Raw genomic sequence first — 14,116 nt, forward strand, 5'->3', positions numbered from 1 at the left:
TATAATTTTATTATCACTGTGCCCTGAGTGACTTCCAACTACCACATCTCCCACCAGTCCACCTCTATTTGCAAATAACAGATTTAACGTTGTCCCTCCCCTGGTGGGCTCACCCACCAGCTGTGACAAAAAGTTGTCCTCTGCAAACTCTAAAAAATTTCCTGGACTGCTTTTTTACAGCCGTATTGAGTTCCCAAAAAATGTCCGGCAGGTTGAAATCGCCAGCAAGAAAAATGGCTGATGATCCAGAAACATTCTCTAGCCCACTTCTTCCTGGTTGGGTGGACAATAACAGACTCCCAGTAGGATGTCAGCCTTGTTGGCCTTCCCCTTAATTCTTACCTGTAGGCATTCAACTTCATAACTTTCAATAGCCATGGTATCAAAAGCCTCCCTAATATAAAGGGCCACCCCTCCACCTCTTCTCCCTTTCCTGTCTCTCCTGAAGAACTTGTAGCCATCCAGTGCAGCACTCCAGCCATGTGAGTCATGCCACCACATTTCTGTGATGGCAATTACATCATAGCTTTGTTGCTTTACCATGGCCTCCAGCTCTTGTTTGTAACCCGTGCTGCGTGTATTGGTATACTTGCAACTCAGCTGGGCTGCTGATTTCACTCCTGTCTCAGGCTTACCACCCTTGGGCCTGCTTCCAGACAGCCCAGATGCATCCCCTTTCCCCTTCAGACCTAGTTCGATGTCCTTTCAACAAGTTCTGCCAGTTCATGAGCTAAAAACCTTCTGTCCTTAACAGAAAGACAGAGCCCATGTGGTTCCAGTAGAGCAGGTGCTGTAAAAGTTGCCCCATGATCAAAGAACCCAAATTCTGCCGATGACACCAATCTTTGAGACATTTGTTGATAATGTGAGCTCTTTTATTCCTTTCACTGTACCCCTGTCCTATCAACCACTTGTCCCAGTGCCCTAAAGTCCCTTTTAATTGTGCTGACACTCCTCTTTTCAATCTCATCACTGCCAGCCTGGAATATCTGCAGTGGGTAATAATCAAAGGGCTGAATCAGCCCAGGAAGTCTCTCAGTGATATCCCAGGCCCCAGGGAGGCAGCAGACCTCTCTGTGGGGTGGGCCCTGTTGACATTTGGGGCCCTCTGTTCCCCTTAGAAGGGAGCCACCCACTACAATTACCCTTCTTTTCTTCCTGATGCCAGAGGTGGTAATCCTTTTCACAGATGAGTCATTATTGGGAGGCTCACTGGGCAGATAATTTTCTTCTAAATCATCTGTCTGACTCTCTAGATCCAGGGGTTCATACCTATTCTGAAGTGGCATCTGGCTTGGGGGTCGGGAGGAATTTTTATTATTACCTCCTCAAGTAGGTACCCATTTCCACTCCCCTTCACTTACCAGGTGTCCTTCTATTGTCTGACAGTGAGAGGCATGGGAATCCTCTGACTCTTGGTAGGCTTCCCTCAAGGATGGAAGGGCAAATCCACCAATCTATTCCCCTTTCACTATCCCTGATACTCCTTAGTCTTTAAACTTCCTCTCTAAGCTCAGCCACCAGTGAAAGGAGTTTGTTCACCTGTTCACACTGCAGGCAGGTTTCCTCCACAACTGCCCCTGAAACTGCTGCTAAGCTCAAACACTCTGCACAAGAATGGGTCTGGAAAGATGTAACCTTTTTGGAGGGTTCCATTTGACTATGTACACTTGTACTAACTACAGTTTTCAATTGCGTAAAAACCATTACTAACACAAACCCCAAAACTCACCAACCAACAGAAACACTGCAAACAACACACAGCAAACCTTACTGGCAAGAAAAGTTGCAACCCTGCCTGCGCGAAGTGCTATGCAAACTGCTGTGCCACACCCTCAGAGACTAAAAATTTATAGTAGTAATTTCGATCCCTGTGTTAGGTTTCACCATCCTCTTTCTCTTCTGAGAAAAGTCTTACAGCTTTGCTGTTAGCTCCAGTTTTACTAGTTCATGATGTTTGCAATGAAATATTGTTGTATTTGCCTGCAGAAGCTGTGCAGCATGGAGGGAGATGCTGGCTAGGAACCCACATCCAAGGGACTACAATTGCTTGACAGGCAGACTTACCTGCAGGAGCAGAAACAGGAGTACGAGGTCTTCCAGCTGCTTGGGGTGAAATGCGACGTTGAAAGGCGTCTGTTCAGACAAAGTAAATTGACTTCAGAGAAGAAATTTTAAAAGGCAAGGAAATGCTGAATTGGTTATGGTTGAAAGGAAAGAGGATTAAAAAAACATTACTGGTTTATAACATAATGAAAGGAAGAAGTCTTCAGTTAAAATAAATGTAAAGAAATAAAAAGAAGAAATAAAAGAAAAAAATAAAAAATCAAACACCCATCCACCTACCACCACCACTCCCCAAAACTAAAACTCCACCAGCTAAGCATCCAAACCCAAACTAAAATCAAAAATAACTGAGCAAATAGGTACCAATAGAAGAAAACAATGCAGTAGTAATTTTAATCCCTTTGTTAGCTTTCACCATCCCCTTTCTCTTCTGAAAGAAGTCTCAGAAAACATTTCTCTTAGCACTAGATTTAATGCTCCCTTATGTTTATATTTAAGTATTGTTTGCCTACAGAAGCTGTGTAGCGTGAAGGGAGATGCAGGCTAGGAGCCCACATCCAAGGGACTACAATTGCTTGACAGGCAGACTTACCTGCAGGAGCAGAAACAGGAGTACGAGGTCTTCCAGCTGCTTGGGGTGAAATGCGACGCTGAAAGGCGTCTGTTCAGAGAAAGTAAATTGACTTCAGAGAAGTAAATTTTAAATTTTCTTCAGATAAGAAATTTTAAAAAGCAAGGAAATGCTGAAATGGTAATGGTTGAAAGGAAAGATGATTAAAAAAACATTACTGGTTCATAACATAATGAAAGGAAGAAGTCTTCAGTTAAAATAAATACAGAGAAATAAAAAGAAGTAATAAAAGAAAAAAAAAAATCAAACACCCACCCACCCACCACCACCACTCTCCAAAACTAAAAAAATCCAACCAGCTAAGCATCCAAACCCAAACTAAAAATCAAAAATAGGGACCAAGAGAAAAAAACATGACAGGAGTAATTTCAATCCCTTTGTTAGCTTTCACTATCCCCTTTCTATTTTGAAAAAAGTCTCAGAAAATGTTTCTCTTAGCGCTAGATTTAATGTTCCCTTATGTTTATATTTAAATATTGTTTGCCTACAGAAGCTGTGCAGCCTGAATGGAGGTGCTGGCTAGGAACCCACATCCCTGTGACTACAATTGCTTGGAAAACAGACTTACCAGTGAGAGCAGGAACAGCAGCAGCAGAAGGAACAGGAGCAGGAGCAGAAACAGGAAAAGCAGCAGGAACAGAAGCAGGAATAGGAGGAGGAAGAGGAATAGGAGCAGGAGGTGTAACACTAGGTTCAAAGTGAACTTGTGGAGATCCTGTTTGGAGAAAGTAAATTTTAATAAGCAAGGAAATGCACAATACTGGAGTGGTTGTGACTGCAAGGAAAGGCTATTACAAAATGTTAATGGTTTCTAATAGAAAGAATGGAAAAAGCCTTTGTTAAAAAAAAAAGGGAAGGAAGGAAGTGGCGGAAGGAAGTGGCGGAAGGAAGGAAGTGGCAGAAGGAAGTGGCGGAAGGAAGGAAGTGGCGGAAGGAAGGAAGTGGCGGAAGGAAGTGGCGGAAGGAAGTGGCGGAAGGAAGTGGCGGAAGGAAGTGGCGGAAGGAAGTGGCGGAAGTGGCGGAAGTGGCGGAAGTGGCGGAAGGAAGGAAGGAAGGAAGGAAGGAAGGAAGGAAGGACAAAAAATAGTAATACCAAAAAAAACAAATAAACCCACCCCACAGCCAACACTTCCCAAAACCAAAAAAGTCCAACTCCGCAAGGAAGCAAAACCAAAGGAAAATAAAAAAACCCAAACAAAGGGGGTCCAATATAAAAAATAAATTACTGTAGTAATTTTAATTGTTCTGCTATCTTCCACCATTCCCTTTCTCTTCTGAAAAGTCATAGATCGTTTCCATTAGCACTACGTTTATTGCTACTATATGTTTACATTAAAAATTGATGTTCTATTTTCCTACAGAAGCTGTGCAGCATGAAGGGAGATGCTGGCTAGGAACCCAAATTCAAATGACTACAATTGCTTGACAATTGACTTACCAACACTAATAGGAGAAGGAAGAGGAATAGCACCACCAGGAGAAAGAGGAGAAAATCCGGCTGCTTTGGATTCAAAGTGAACTTGTAAAAATTTTGCTCGGAGGAAGAAATTTTAAAAAGCAAGGAAATGACAGAACTGAAGGGGTTATGGTTGCAAAGAAAGGCCAATACAGAAATGTTAATGGTTGCTAACAGAAAGAAAGGAGAAAAGACTTCGTTAAAAAAAAAAAAAAAAAGAAAGTGACAGGAAAGAAATGAAAGACAAAAATAACAAAAATCAAAAACCCACCAAAAATCAAAACCCATCAAAAACAAAAAGAAAACATCCACCCAACAACCACCACTACTACCCAATAAAAAAAGATTCAACCAACCAAACCCAAACTAAAACCAAAATTATCTAAGCTGATCAGGACCAATAGAAAAAAAAATAACAGTAGTAATTTTAATGCTTGTTTTATCTTTCACCATCCCCTTTCTCTCCTGTAAAGCCACAGATTATTTCTCTTATCATTATTATTGCACCACTATGTTTAAAATCAAGTATTGTTGTATTTACTTAGAGAAGCTGAGCAGCATGGAAACTCACTTCTAAGAAACTATAATTTCTTGAAAAGCAGACTTACCTGCAGGAGCAGGAGGAGTAATAGCAATAGGAGATGAAGTAGCTGGTCCAGGTGCAAAGTGAATTTGCGAGGATTCTGTTCAGAGAAAGTAAATGTTAAGAACCAAGGACATAGACAGAACTGAAGGGGTTATGGTTGCAAAAAAGATTATTACAGAAATGTTATTGTTTATAGCAGAAAGAAAGGAAAATCCTTTGGTAAAAAAAAAGGAAAGGAAGAGGAAGAGAGAAAGAGAAAGAGAAAGAGAAAGAGAAAGAGAAAGAGAAAGAGAAAGAGAAAGAGAAAGAGAAAGGAGAAAGAGAAAGAGAAAGAGAAAGAGGAAAGAGGAAAGAGAAAGAGAAAGAGAAAGAGAAAGAGAGAAAGAGAAAGAGAAAGGAAAGAGAAAAAGAGAAAGAGACAAAAAAGAACAGAAATAAAGGTAACGTATAAAAATAATAAAAACTAATACCCACCCACCTGCCACCACCACTCCCCAAAACCAAAAAAACAATCCAACCAATCAAGTAAGGAATTTGAACTAAAAAAAAAAAACCACAATCAAATAGTGATCAATAGAAAAAAATATACAGTAGTAATTTCAATGACTGTGTTAGCTTTCACCATCCCCTTTCTTTTCTGGAAAATATCTCAGGATGTTTCTCTTTGCATTAATTTTATTGCTCTCCATTATGTTTACAATTAAGTTTTGCTGTATTGGCCTACAGAAGCTGTGCAGCACGAAGGGAGATGCTGGCTAGGAACCCACATCCCAGTGACTACAATTGCTTGAAGAGCAGACTTACCCTCAGCAGACAGACTCCCAAACAGCTGTTAAGGATCCATAGGTAGAGCCTGAAGAATCTCTTCCTGCTCTTAATACGTCAATTTTGGAAGCTGCCAGTGAGTAGAGATCCTCAAAACTTCTAACCACATTCTTAAATAAAAGTAGAAGGAATCATTAGTGCCAGCAAACTACACTTAAATGGCAATAGCACATATCCAAATTTTTTACAAAAGACAGGGGTTTGTTTTAGCAGAGAAATAAAATAGTTTGCAAGCCAGGAGAATGTCAGTCCCAGGACTTAAACATCAAAAACATCTAACAGTGGATTTTCTATTTTTTTCTAAAATGTTGAATATTAATATCATTGAGGAAAGGAATTGCTCTACACCCTAGTTAGGAGATGCTTTGATGAGATGTTTTCAAGCATGCAATACAGCATTGAGCTCTTGAAACAACTTCTTCATTTTATTTCAATACAAAACATAGTGCAGGTTCAATTTCTGTTCACAATTACCACACAGTTGCAGGCTAATGTTCGCACTTCAAGATGAATCAATTTACTAATCCTTCCACTCCACAGCAAAACAATAAACTTGGCAGGAACAAAAGAAACATCACAAACCTACAGACTTCTGAAAAGAAATAATATGATTGCACTATAACTGGAAAATATAGCTGTTTCCATGTATGCAGTGGAAGAATGTCCCAATTTTGTTACATTGATTGATTGATCATAAAGTTAGCAGGACAAGAGAGCACAGATGATTTGGCAGTACTGGTAACTTAATATCTACCCCTAGTAGTCTCAACTAACTGTTGAAATTATTGGTCTTCTTTACAATGGTTAATCACATTTTATTTGTTATGATTTTTCCCTTCAGACAGTATTACATTGGTCTTTTGAATGTAACCTGTGATACAGACAAAAATCAGCTTAGTATCACAAACAGGGATTTGCAAAGATTTTTGCAGTTTTCCTTTCCTTTCATCACTTTGACAATTTTCAGAATAGATATTAACGCAGCTAAAATCAATCAGGTTATTTCATCATGGTGTCTAGGAAACAGCAGTGGCAAATTAACCCATATCACATCTCTTCTCATCAGAATGAATCTCCAAATTGTCTTGGTGCTGTGGTCCTAGTCCCCAAAGAGGATTATTGCAGATTATAAGGCATTTAATGGAAATGTTCTCATCACAGACTAACTAAGGCAGTTCTAGAGGATGTGCCTGCAAACAAACTCCACTGCTTTTAATGACAATAGTCCCTAAGTAATTCCTAGCTGCTTACCTCACTCAAGATTGCAGGACTGCCCTTAATACAGTTTGGCATAGAGTAAAACTAAAATCCATTAGTGACCTCTGTCCATAAAAGGCAAATTTTGTAATGCAACCTCAATAATGAGATTGGAAAGAAATCAACGGAACTAGAGATGAGGGCTGAGGAGAGAGAGGGGGAAAAGAAGGAGAGATGATGAAAGGACAAAAAGGAAAAAGGATGAAGAAAAGGAAGGTCACAGTGACACAGACTGTGAGCCATTGGTGCTGTTTGTATATGTCCTGAGTTACCAAGTGCACCTGAGGCTGCCAGGTGAACAAAAAGTTTACAGTTCTGCCCCATCAGCGAGCTCCCCAGCATACACTGTACTATATTATTTGTACCACAAGCACCTTGTGCAAATACGAAACGCAACTTTTTGTGATTTTATTCTCTTCTGGAGAGAAAGAGGGAACAGGTTGCAGATGCTTCTGCAATCATTGTGAGGTCTAAAAAGAATGGAAGTTGAGATGGGACTTAAAAAAAAAAAAAAAGGCACCATCGACTACCAAATTAGAAAAGCAGGATTTAAAAGCTGGCAATTGCCACAATGCCTCCTGTGGAAAGTTCCACCACATAGGAACTTTTGTGAAGCTCTAAAATGGATCATCACTGTACTGGGGAAAAATTTGTATGTAATTCTACCTTTTGACAGAAAAGTTCATCTGTGCTAATTAAGCTTCATGGGAATCTCAAGGCATTACATATTCCATATTTCCATATTTTAGTGTGGAAACATGATAATGCACACATAATTTATATCTTTATCATATTGAAATGTATGTATGCATGCAAGAGGGCAACAGTGAAAAATTTCCAGCTTAGAATCTGCCTTTCTTGAATGTTTGATTTTGTGACCCTGATCTTGCAATTATATACTGCACCAGAACTGAAAATCTACAATAAATTTGAAGGAATTACTGCAGAAGCTTACACACCGTATGCAATATTTACTTTGCCTAAGTTCCTTGCACTTTACTTGATTACCTGCCCTCTCTCTAATTCAGACAGAGCAGCACAATGAAAGAGATATGTACTCACTTTGCCTTTTGTTCTCTCATTGGGAAAAAAAAATCTGTCTTGGCACTAATGTATTCTGCCCAGCTATAAAGACTAATATAGTTTCTGTAGAAGACATCAAACTTAAAAACAATGAGGAGGCATTGCACTGAATCTATGTTCAGAGCTGAAAATATGGCACATCTTCTGTTAATTTCTCCTTTTTCCCACTCATTGTTTTATCCTAACAAAATTAGTATTTTGAAATGTGCAAGTTTTTAAACCTACATGAGCAACATAGCTTCTATATTTAAACATTCTAAAGAGCAGTTTCTTTTAAATAAGGAATGCTCAAGACCCCACAGTTGATTCTAAACCTGTGGGTTGAAAACAAATCTGATACTGACCAAGAAGGAATATGAAAATTTTGTCTTTTTTGTTTGGTTGGTTTTGCTTGTTTCTGGGGATCTTGGTTTTGGTTTTGTTTGTGGTTTTTTGTTTTTTTTTTTTTTTAATTAGTCTTTTGTATATTAATGGGAGAAAAGGGAGAGGGATAGAGGGATATTAATTTTCAGGTATGTATGCTTCTGTCCATGTTTGTATTGCTGTCAGTTATTTAACGCTGTAACTGCAAAATTAGAAGTTACCATCATCTCTGAAATACCACGTGCAAGAGTATACATGGAAATAGTCTTTCAGCTGTTGACTGCAAGAGTTTTGAAGCTTTTTGCTCTCCCCATGCTCAGAGCAGTTGTATCTCAGATGCAAAAAATGAAAGAAAATTTTAAAAAAATTAAACAGGATTGGTTTTAGACTTTAACCTGTAATGAGGCAGCCTCTGGCCTGCCCGCCGTTGCTTCCTCTGGAAGGGTCTGCAGCTGCAGGCTGGGGAGTGGCGCGGCTGCTTCAGCACTTGATGCCGCAGCCTGCTCTTTGGCCTAAAGGGAAAAAAACCCCAGCATCAGTGGTAATTCTCCTTCAGACACACCACCTGGGATGAACGGTGTCTCCTTGAGCCCATTGAGCGGACTTGCTTTGATCACTGGACCTAACATCCATGAATAAAGTATGACTGATTGAATTTTCGTTGCAAATAAGTCTCTAATTCAAAGTGCTGGGAGAGAATGCTACCAAAAAAAAAAGCACCTTGCCCTGGTCTGAAAAGAGAAAGGCCAAGGATATGGCAAATATGTATTACTGTAAAAACACAGCACTTGCTGCATGACATTCACTTCCAAAGTTTGAAAGAAGCCAGTATGGAGATGGTGGTGGCACAAAGGAAATTTTCTATCAGCACAGTTTGCTGTAGGAGAAACATGCAGTTCAGATTCTGTCACTTTCCATGAACATTAAAGGAAAGAGACTGGAAAAAGAGATCTGAAAATAAATAAATAGCAACAGTTTTTGTGAACTCCAAAACTAAAATAGAGATTCCCACATTGCTGGGAATTAAAGATATAGTAAGGGAAATTGACACTCCCAGGTAATGAAATCACTGTTGCTCTGTGCTGCTCTAGATTAAAAACAGTTATGAAACCATCTGCCACGAGAGCTATAGTTGAAAATAGTCCTTTCTCCTAAATAATTAATACATACAGCTTTGTTGGACCATCAAATAGTCCTATATTAGGGCACAATCGTACAAGTCAGAGGGAAAATTTGAGATTACTATTAAGTTTAAAATATTATTTTAAGAAATACTATGGAAGTTTCTGACCACAGATTACTACTCCCTGCCTTTTCTTTTCCTATTTATGATGTTTCATAGGTTAAAGTAGCAGACACAAAGCCAAATGTTATATGGCCACCAAGCATGTGACTTTCTATTATTCAGTAGAGGGGTAACTCCACAACAATTGCCAATTTTTTGTGTGTTCATTAGTCTTCACTTGTCAACCAGAAAAAGTGTTCAGTGAGGGAAGGCTAGTGAATTTTGTCATAACATCTACATTCAGTAAAAGTTGTGTATGTACTACAAACTTGCATTTTATTTCACTGTGGTTTTTTAAGATGGAACAAGTTGAGAGGGGAAACTTCAACACTAAGGAAAGGAAGTTGCTTTGCAACAACTTCTCCCCTCCCCTGAGAATAAGCAGTTCTAAGGCTTTAGCATGTTTAAAAACACAAATCACAGGGAACAGTTCAAATTCTTACCTTATTCAGGGCAGCTTCCACAGCTTTCATTTGACCAATGATTAACTCTTTGTCTCTATTATAAAAGAAAATAAAACAAAACAAGAACAATGGAGTAACTTTATGGAACTGAAGCTCTGCCAATGTAGAAATTAATCTTCTGCTATTTTATGGCTGTCATGTCTTGTAAAATAATTGTTGATAACCCAAACTATTAGGATTTTCTCTCTTTTTCATATTTCCAATGCAAACTCTAAAAATAATTCATGTACCACTATTTGGTGCATTTCCATACGAAAGATGCTTCTGTTGAGGACAAGCAATTAAAATTGAGATAATTATAGGTCTATCAATGAACAACCATCATGGCTTGGATATAGAGGATGAACAACCATCATGGCTTGGATATAGAGGTCATAAAAAGTCTCTAGCAGGATGGAATTATATTCTTGTATTGGAAACCACAGACAGATTCTGTTTATTTAATCTGTTTTGTTTATATTCCAAAGAGAGAAATAAAAACTATTAGTTGTGAAGAGTTGCTGTAATAATGGAGGGAAGAGTAGCTTTCTTTGTTGATATTCAGCTGCTATATACATGAAAAAACAAAAGCCAGTTTTAAAGTTACTTCACATTAGAATAACCTTTTCTGGATATATATATATGGCCACAAGGAATGATCTTTACTGAAATGCCCAAAATAGATTGGGGAAGGATGAAAAGGGCAAGCTTTCTGGTACAAATCTTTCTGCAGGTGACACCTGCTTTGATCAAATCATACCAAATAACATTTGTCATTTTAATTAGCTTGTTAAACATTTAACTGATGACCATACAAATTGCATTATTTCCCTGGTGCATAAAACCCTTAAAGCTTCTCAGATATTGTTCTTCAGAAGTTGAATGATCCCAGGTATGATGAGAAATTTTAATTAACTAAAAGTTTTTTAGTTCCTAACCATGGAACAACAATATTCATAATACCTACTTCATACTATGAAAAGTGATAGAAAACAAAGTCGGCAAAGACTTATTTTTTTCAAATGGCATAAGAATAAGTTAGTAATATGCTTCAAGTCAAGGCGGCTCCTTTTGACTACCAATCTTTTCAAGACCAGTGCCTGAGCCTTTCCTTCCTCTCCAGGTTATGGTGTAAGTGGTGTGGGGATTAGGTCTAAATCCAAAACTCCCTGAAATCAGCAGGAAGATCTATCTTGTACCACAGGAAAGGGTTTCAGTCTCTCTGGCAGTGAAGACCTGTCCCCTAGGTGATGCTTCTGTATTTATTATAAATAAATTGTATCTGTCTAGAAAAAGTTGGCATGGAAACACAGAGAACAAACAATAATTTCTTAAATAAACAGAATTTTAAGGATCTGCCAAAGATATGTCAGATCAGTAAGATAGCACAGGTATTTTTTTTTGCCAGTTATTTCAGCACCCAGAATTTGAAGAACTATTATGGGATAACTGCATCAAATGGATGACCTAGTATTTTGAACTAACACTTTTGTTTTTAGAAGACTATCCCTGAATTTAAAAATAAAAGAGACAGATGTACTTTTCTCTTCTAATCTTACATTGTCCAGGGCTAAAGCTCTGCCCTTGGAAGTAGGAATTTAAATCTCTGTTCATTTTGAGGTGACATCCCCCAGCCCCCAGGGCTCACTTTATTCCCTGATCAAGGGCACGTTCGGCCTCCTCGAGAGTATCCCACAGCCGCTTCTGGTCCTGCTCCATTTCTTTCAGGAGTTTCTCCTGTTGATCCAGAGCTTGGTCTCTTTTCCTCAGCTCCTCTGCTGCATCAGGGAGGCCCTGCCAGCAGACAGAGAGCAGAGTTACTCTGTAGCCCAAATAAACTTACTTTATGCCACTGGTTACTGAGCAATGTGAAGGATAAATTGATTGTTAAGTAGATTTGGACCACTGCATCCTAAGGTTTTATGAATTTCCTAGCAGAAGCATTACTGACCCAGAACCCCCCTAGTGTTTAGTATATTTGCTACGTATAAATGTGCTTTAGAAAACAAAATTATTGTAGGCAAAAAAAAAAAAAAAAAACCACAACAAACCCCCATTGAAGACTTTTTCTTAAACTTTTAAAAAAACCCCATTAGCTTAAAAAAAAAATTAAAAAAGGAGTCTTTGAAGTGTTTTCTCAGTAGCCTGAAGTTCCAGCAGACTGAGTAGTGCGTGGTATTTACACCTATTATTTTATTTACACAAGGACTGCACTATTTGGCTTATTTAATGAAAAGTAATACTCTGGTATAAGAAGAATTTATTTTATATATATATTATAAGAAGAATAATCTTACCGTCGGAGATACTTGGCTTTTACTTAGCTCAGAAAATGCGTGTGATTCCAGTCTATTACTCAGCTCCTGAATCCGTTGGTGGTGCTCTTGTAAAAGCAATTGTGCCTCATGCTCACGCTGCAAAGCGTTTTGTAACTCCTCCTGTACATTGTCTTTGTTGATGTTCTGGAAAGAGAAACAAGTTGTGCCTGATTCTGTAACTATACTCAATGGTTTCCCTACCATTTGAGTAAGTTCCACTTGCAAACATATCAAATTCTAAATAAATGCATGCTTATGATTAGTATTGAGGTTTTTTAACATGAAGACATCGCTGAACAAAAAGATGGCAGCCCAGTTAATTGCTGTGTTTTTTATAAAGAACATTCATGTAAAGTCTTGCCATTCATTATTCTATTCTAATTAACACTATGAGATGCAAAACTTCAGTATTTAGAAGGAAAAATATGCAGATCAATGTTCAGAATTTTAGTGGAGAGCTTATTAACCCTTGTAAACACCTTTGTGGACTGTTCTTCTTGTCCAAAAACTGTTCCAGAAAGAAATAATTCTTCAAAGAAAGCTGTCATCTGCATTTCAACTACAATCTAATATGTGATAATTTTCATCTAACAGTCCAAAACCACTAAGGACATAAAACCTGTTAAGAACAAAACTGAAGATGATTAGATATTTTTGAGTTTTAAAAAAAATCCATTTTACTAGCTAAGAACAAGAAGGACAATGGGCGAGACATCATCTAGCAGATATTCTTTGCTTAGAAGTGTTTGGATTGGGACCCCCTGACAGGTTCTACCAACTAGGCTTCAGGTTAGGGAACCCACAGTGTCTCAGTAAGTCAATCACCAACAGCAAAAGGCTCAGGGGAATTTCGTGCTACTGAGAATATAGACCAAAGCTTTATTCCCCCTGCCATAAAGTTACTTCTTCAGGGAAACAGACCCGCTAAACTTTGCATTGTATTTATTATAACATTCATCAACATCCATACAGAGTTTAAACTGCTATGTTTATATTTCATTAACATTCTTATTGAATACCCTCATTCCCACTGACTTTATTCTGTTAAGTGAAATCTTCTTTTAGGATATATAAATCAGATCAACATTTCCAGCAAATGGGAGAACCTGGATTGCTGAAGACCAAACTCTTATTTATACAGGATACCTCCTTCTACAAATCAAAAGATAACTCCAGTGGAAAAGAGACATTTCTAAATAAATCTGTCTTCTGATTTAGTGACATTTACAAGGCAAGGTTTCTGGAAAATTCTGTTGAAAGTAAATCAATTTTATGCTTGTTTTCCAAAAGAACACAAATCAAAAAATGTGTAGAAAGGAGAATCTCTTTTAAGCAAGAGAGCCTCCAAGTCAAAGGCACTTACTTGCTGAACTTCACTTAATTGGGTCTGCAGTCTGTGGGTTTTTTCAGCATCTTTTTGCATCTTGTTGAAAGCCCATCTGCATTCTGCAAGCTGCAGGTTCAGTGAGCGGGACTCTACTTCTGCTGCATGAAGCCTTCGTGAAAATTCAAATATTTCTTGCTGCAAAGTGGCTATGTTTCTCTGTCAGCAAACAAAAACAAGTTGATGGGCTATAAAATCTGCTATTTTAGCAATAAAATAAATAATATTTAAGACTCAAGAAAAAGAAGACAAAACATAATTTTTTCCTCCATCTCTAAAAGACATACACAAGGATAAAAGTTTGAACCTGTTACCTACCAAGGGTAACTGAAAATTCTGTTTACAAGGAAGTACTATTTTCATCTAAGGTTTACTTAGATGAATAATAATCTTTTATCTCTAATAAAAGATTATTAGA

The 14,116-nt window shown here is 38.1% G+C and overlaps 1 protein-coding gene across 1 annotated transcript in view; it reads right to left on the minus strand.

The window, feature by feature from the left end:
- Positions 1 to 14,116, minus strand: part of LOC131571259 (coiled-coil domain-containing protein 171-like) — a 49,707-nt gene that overhangs the window by 8,784 nt on the left and 26,807 nt on the right. The window contains exons 13-20 of the mRNA XM_058823905.1: positions 13,678 to 13,857; positions 12,294 to 12,458; positions 11,645 to 11,790; positions 9,997 to 10,051; positions 4,763 to 4,837; positions 2,660 to 2,728; positions 2,068 to 2,136; positions 343 to 702 (exon numbers count right to left, since the gene is read on the minus strand). Coding sequence (XP_058679888.1) covers positions 343 to 702; positions 2,068 to 2,136; positions 2,660 to 2,728; positions 4,763 to 4,837; positions 9,997 to 10,051; positions 11,645 to 11,790; positions 12,294 to 12,458; positions 13,678 to 13,857 — 1,119 coding nt within the window. The remainder of the gene's footprint in view (positions 1 to 342; positions 703 to 2,067; positions 2,137 to 2,659; positions 2,729 to 4,762; positions 4,838 to 9,996; positions 10,052 to 11,644; positions 11,791 to 12,293; positions 12,459 to 13,677; positions 13,858 to 14,116) is intronic.

The sequence above is a fragment of the Ammospiza caudacuta genome, chromosome Z (genome assembly GCF_027887145.1).
Source record: "Ammospiza caudacuta isolate bAmmCau1 chromosome Z, bAmmCau1.pri, whole genome shotgun sequence".
NCBI lineage: Eukaryota > Metazoa > Chordata > Aves > Passeriformes > Passerellidae > Ammospiza > Ammospiza caudacuta.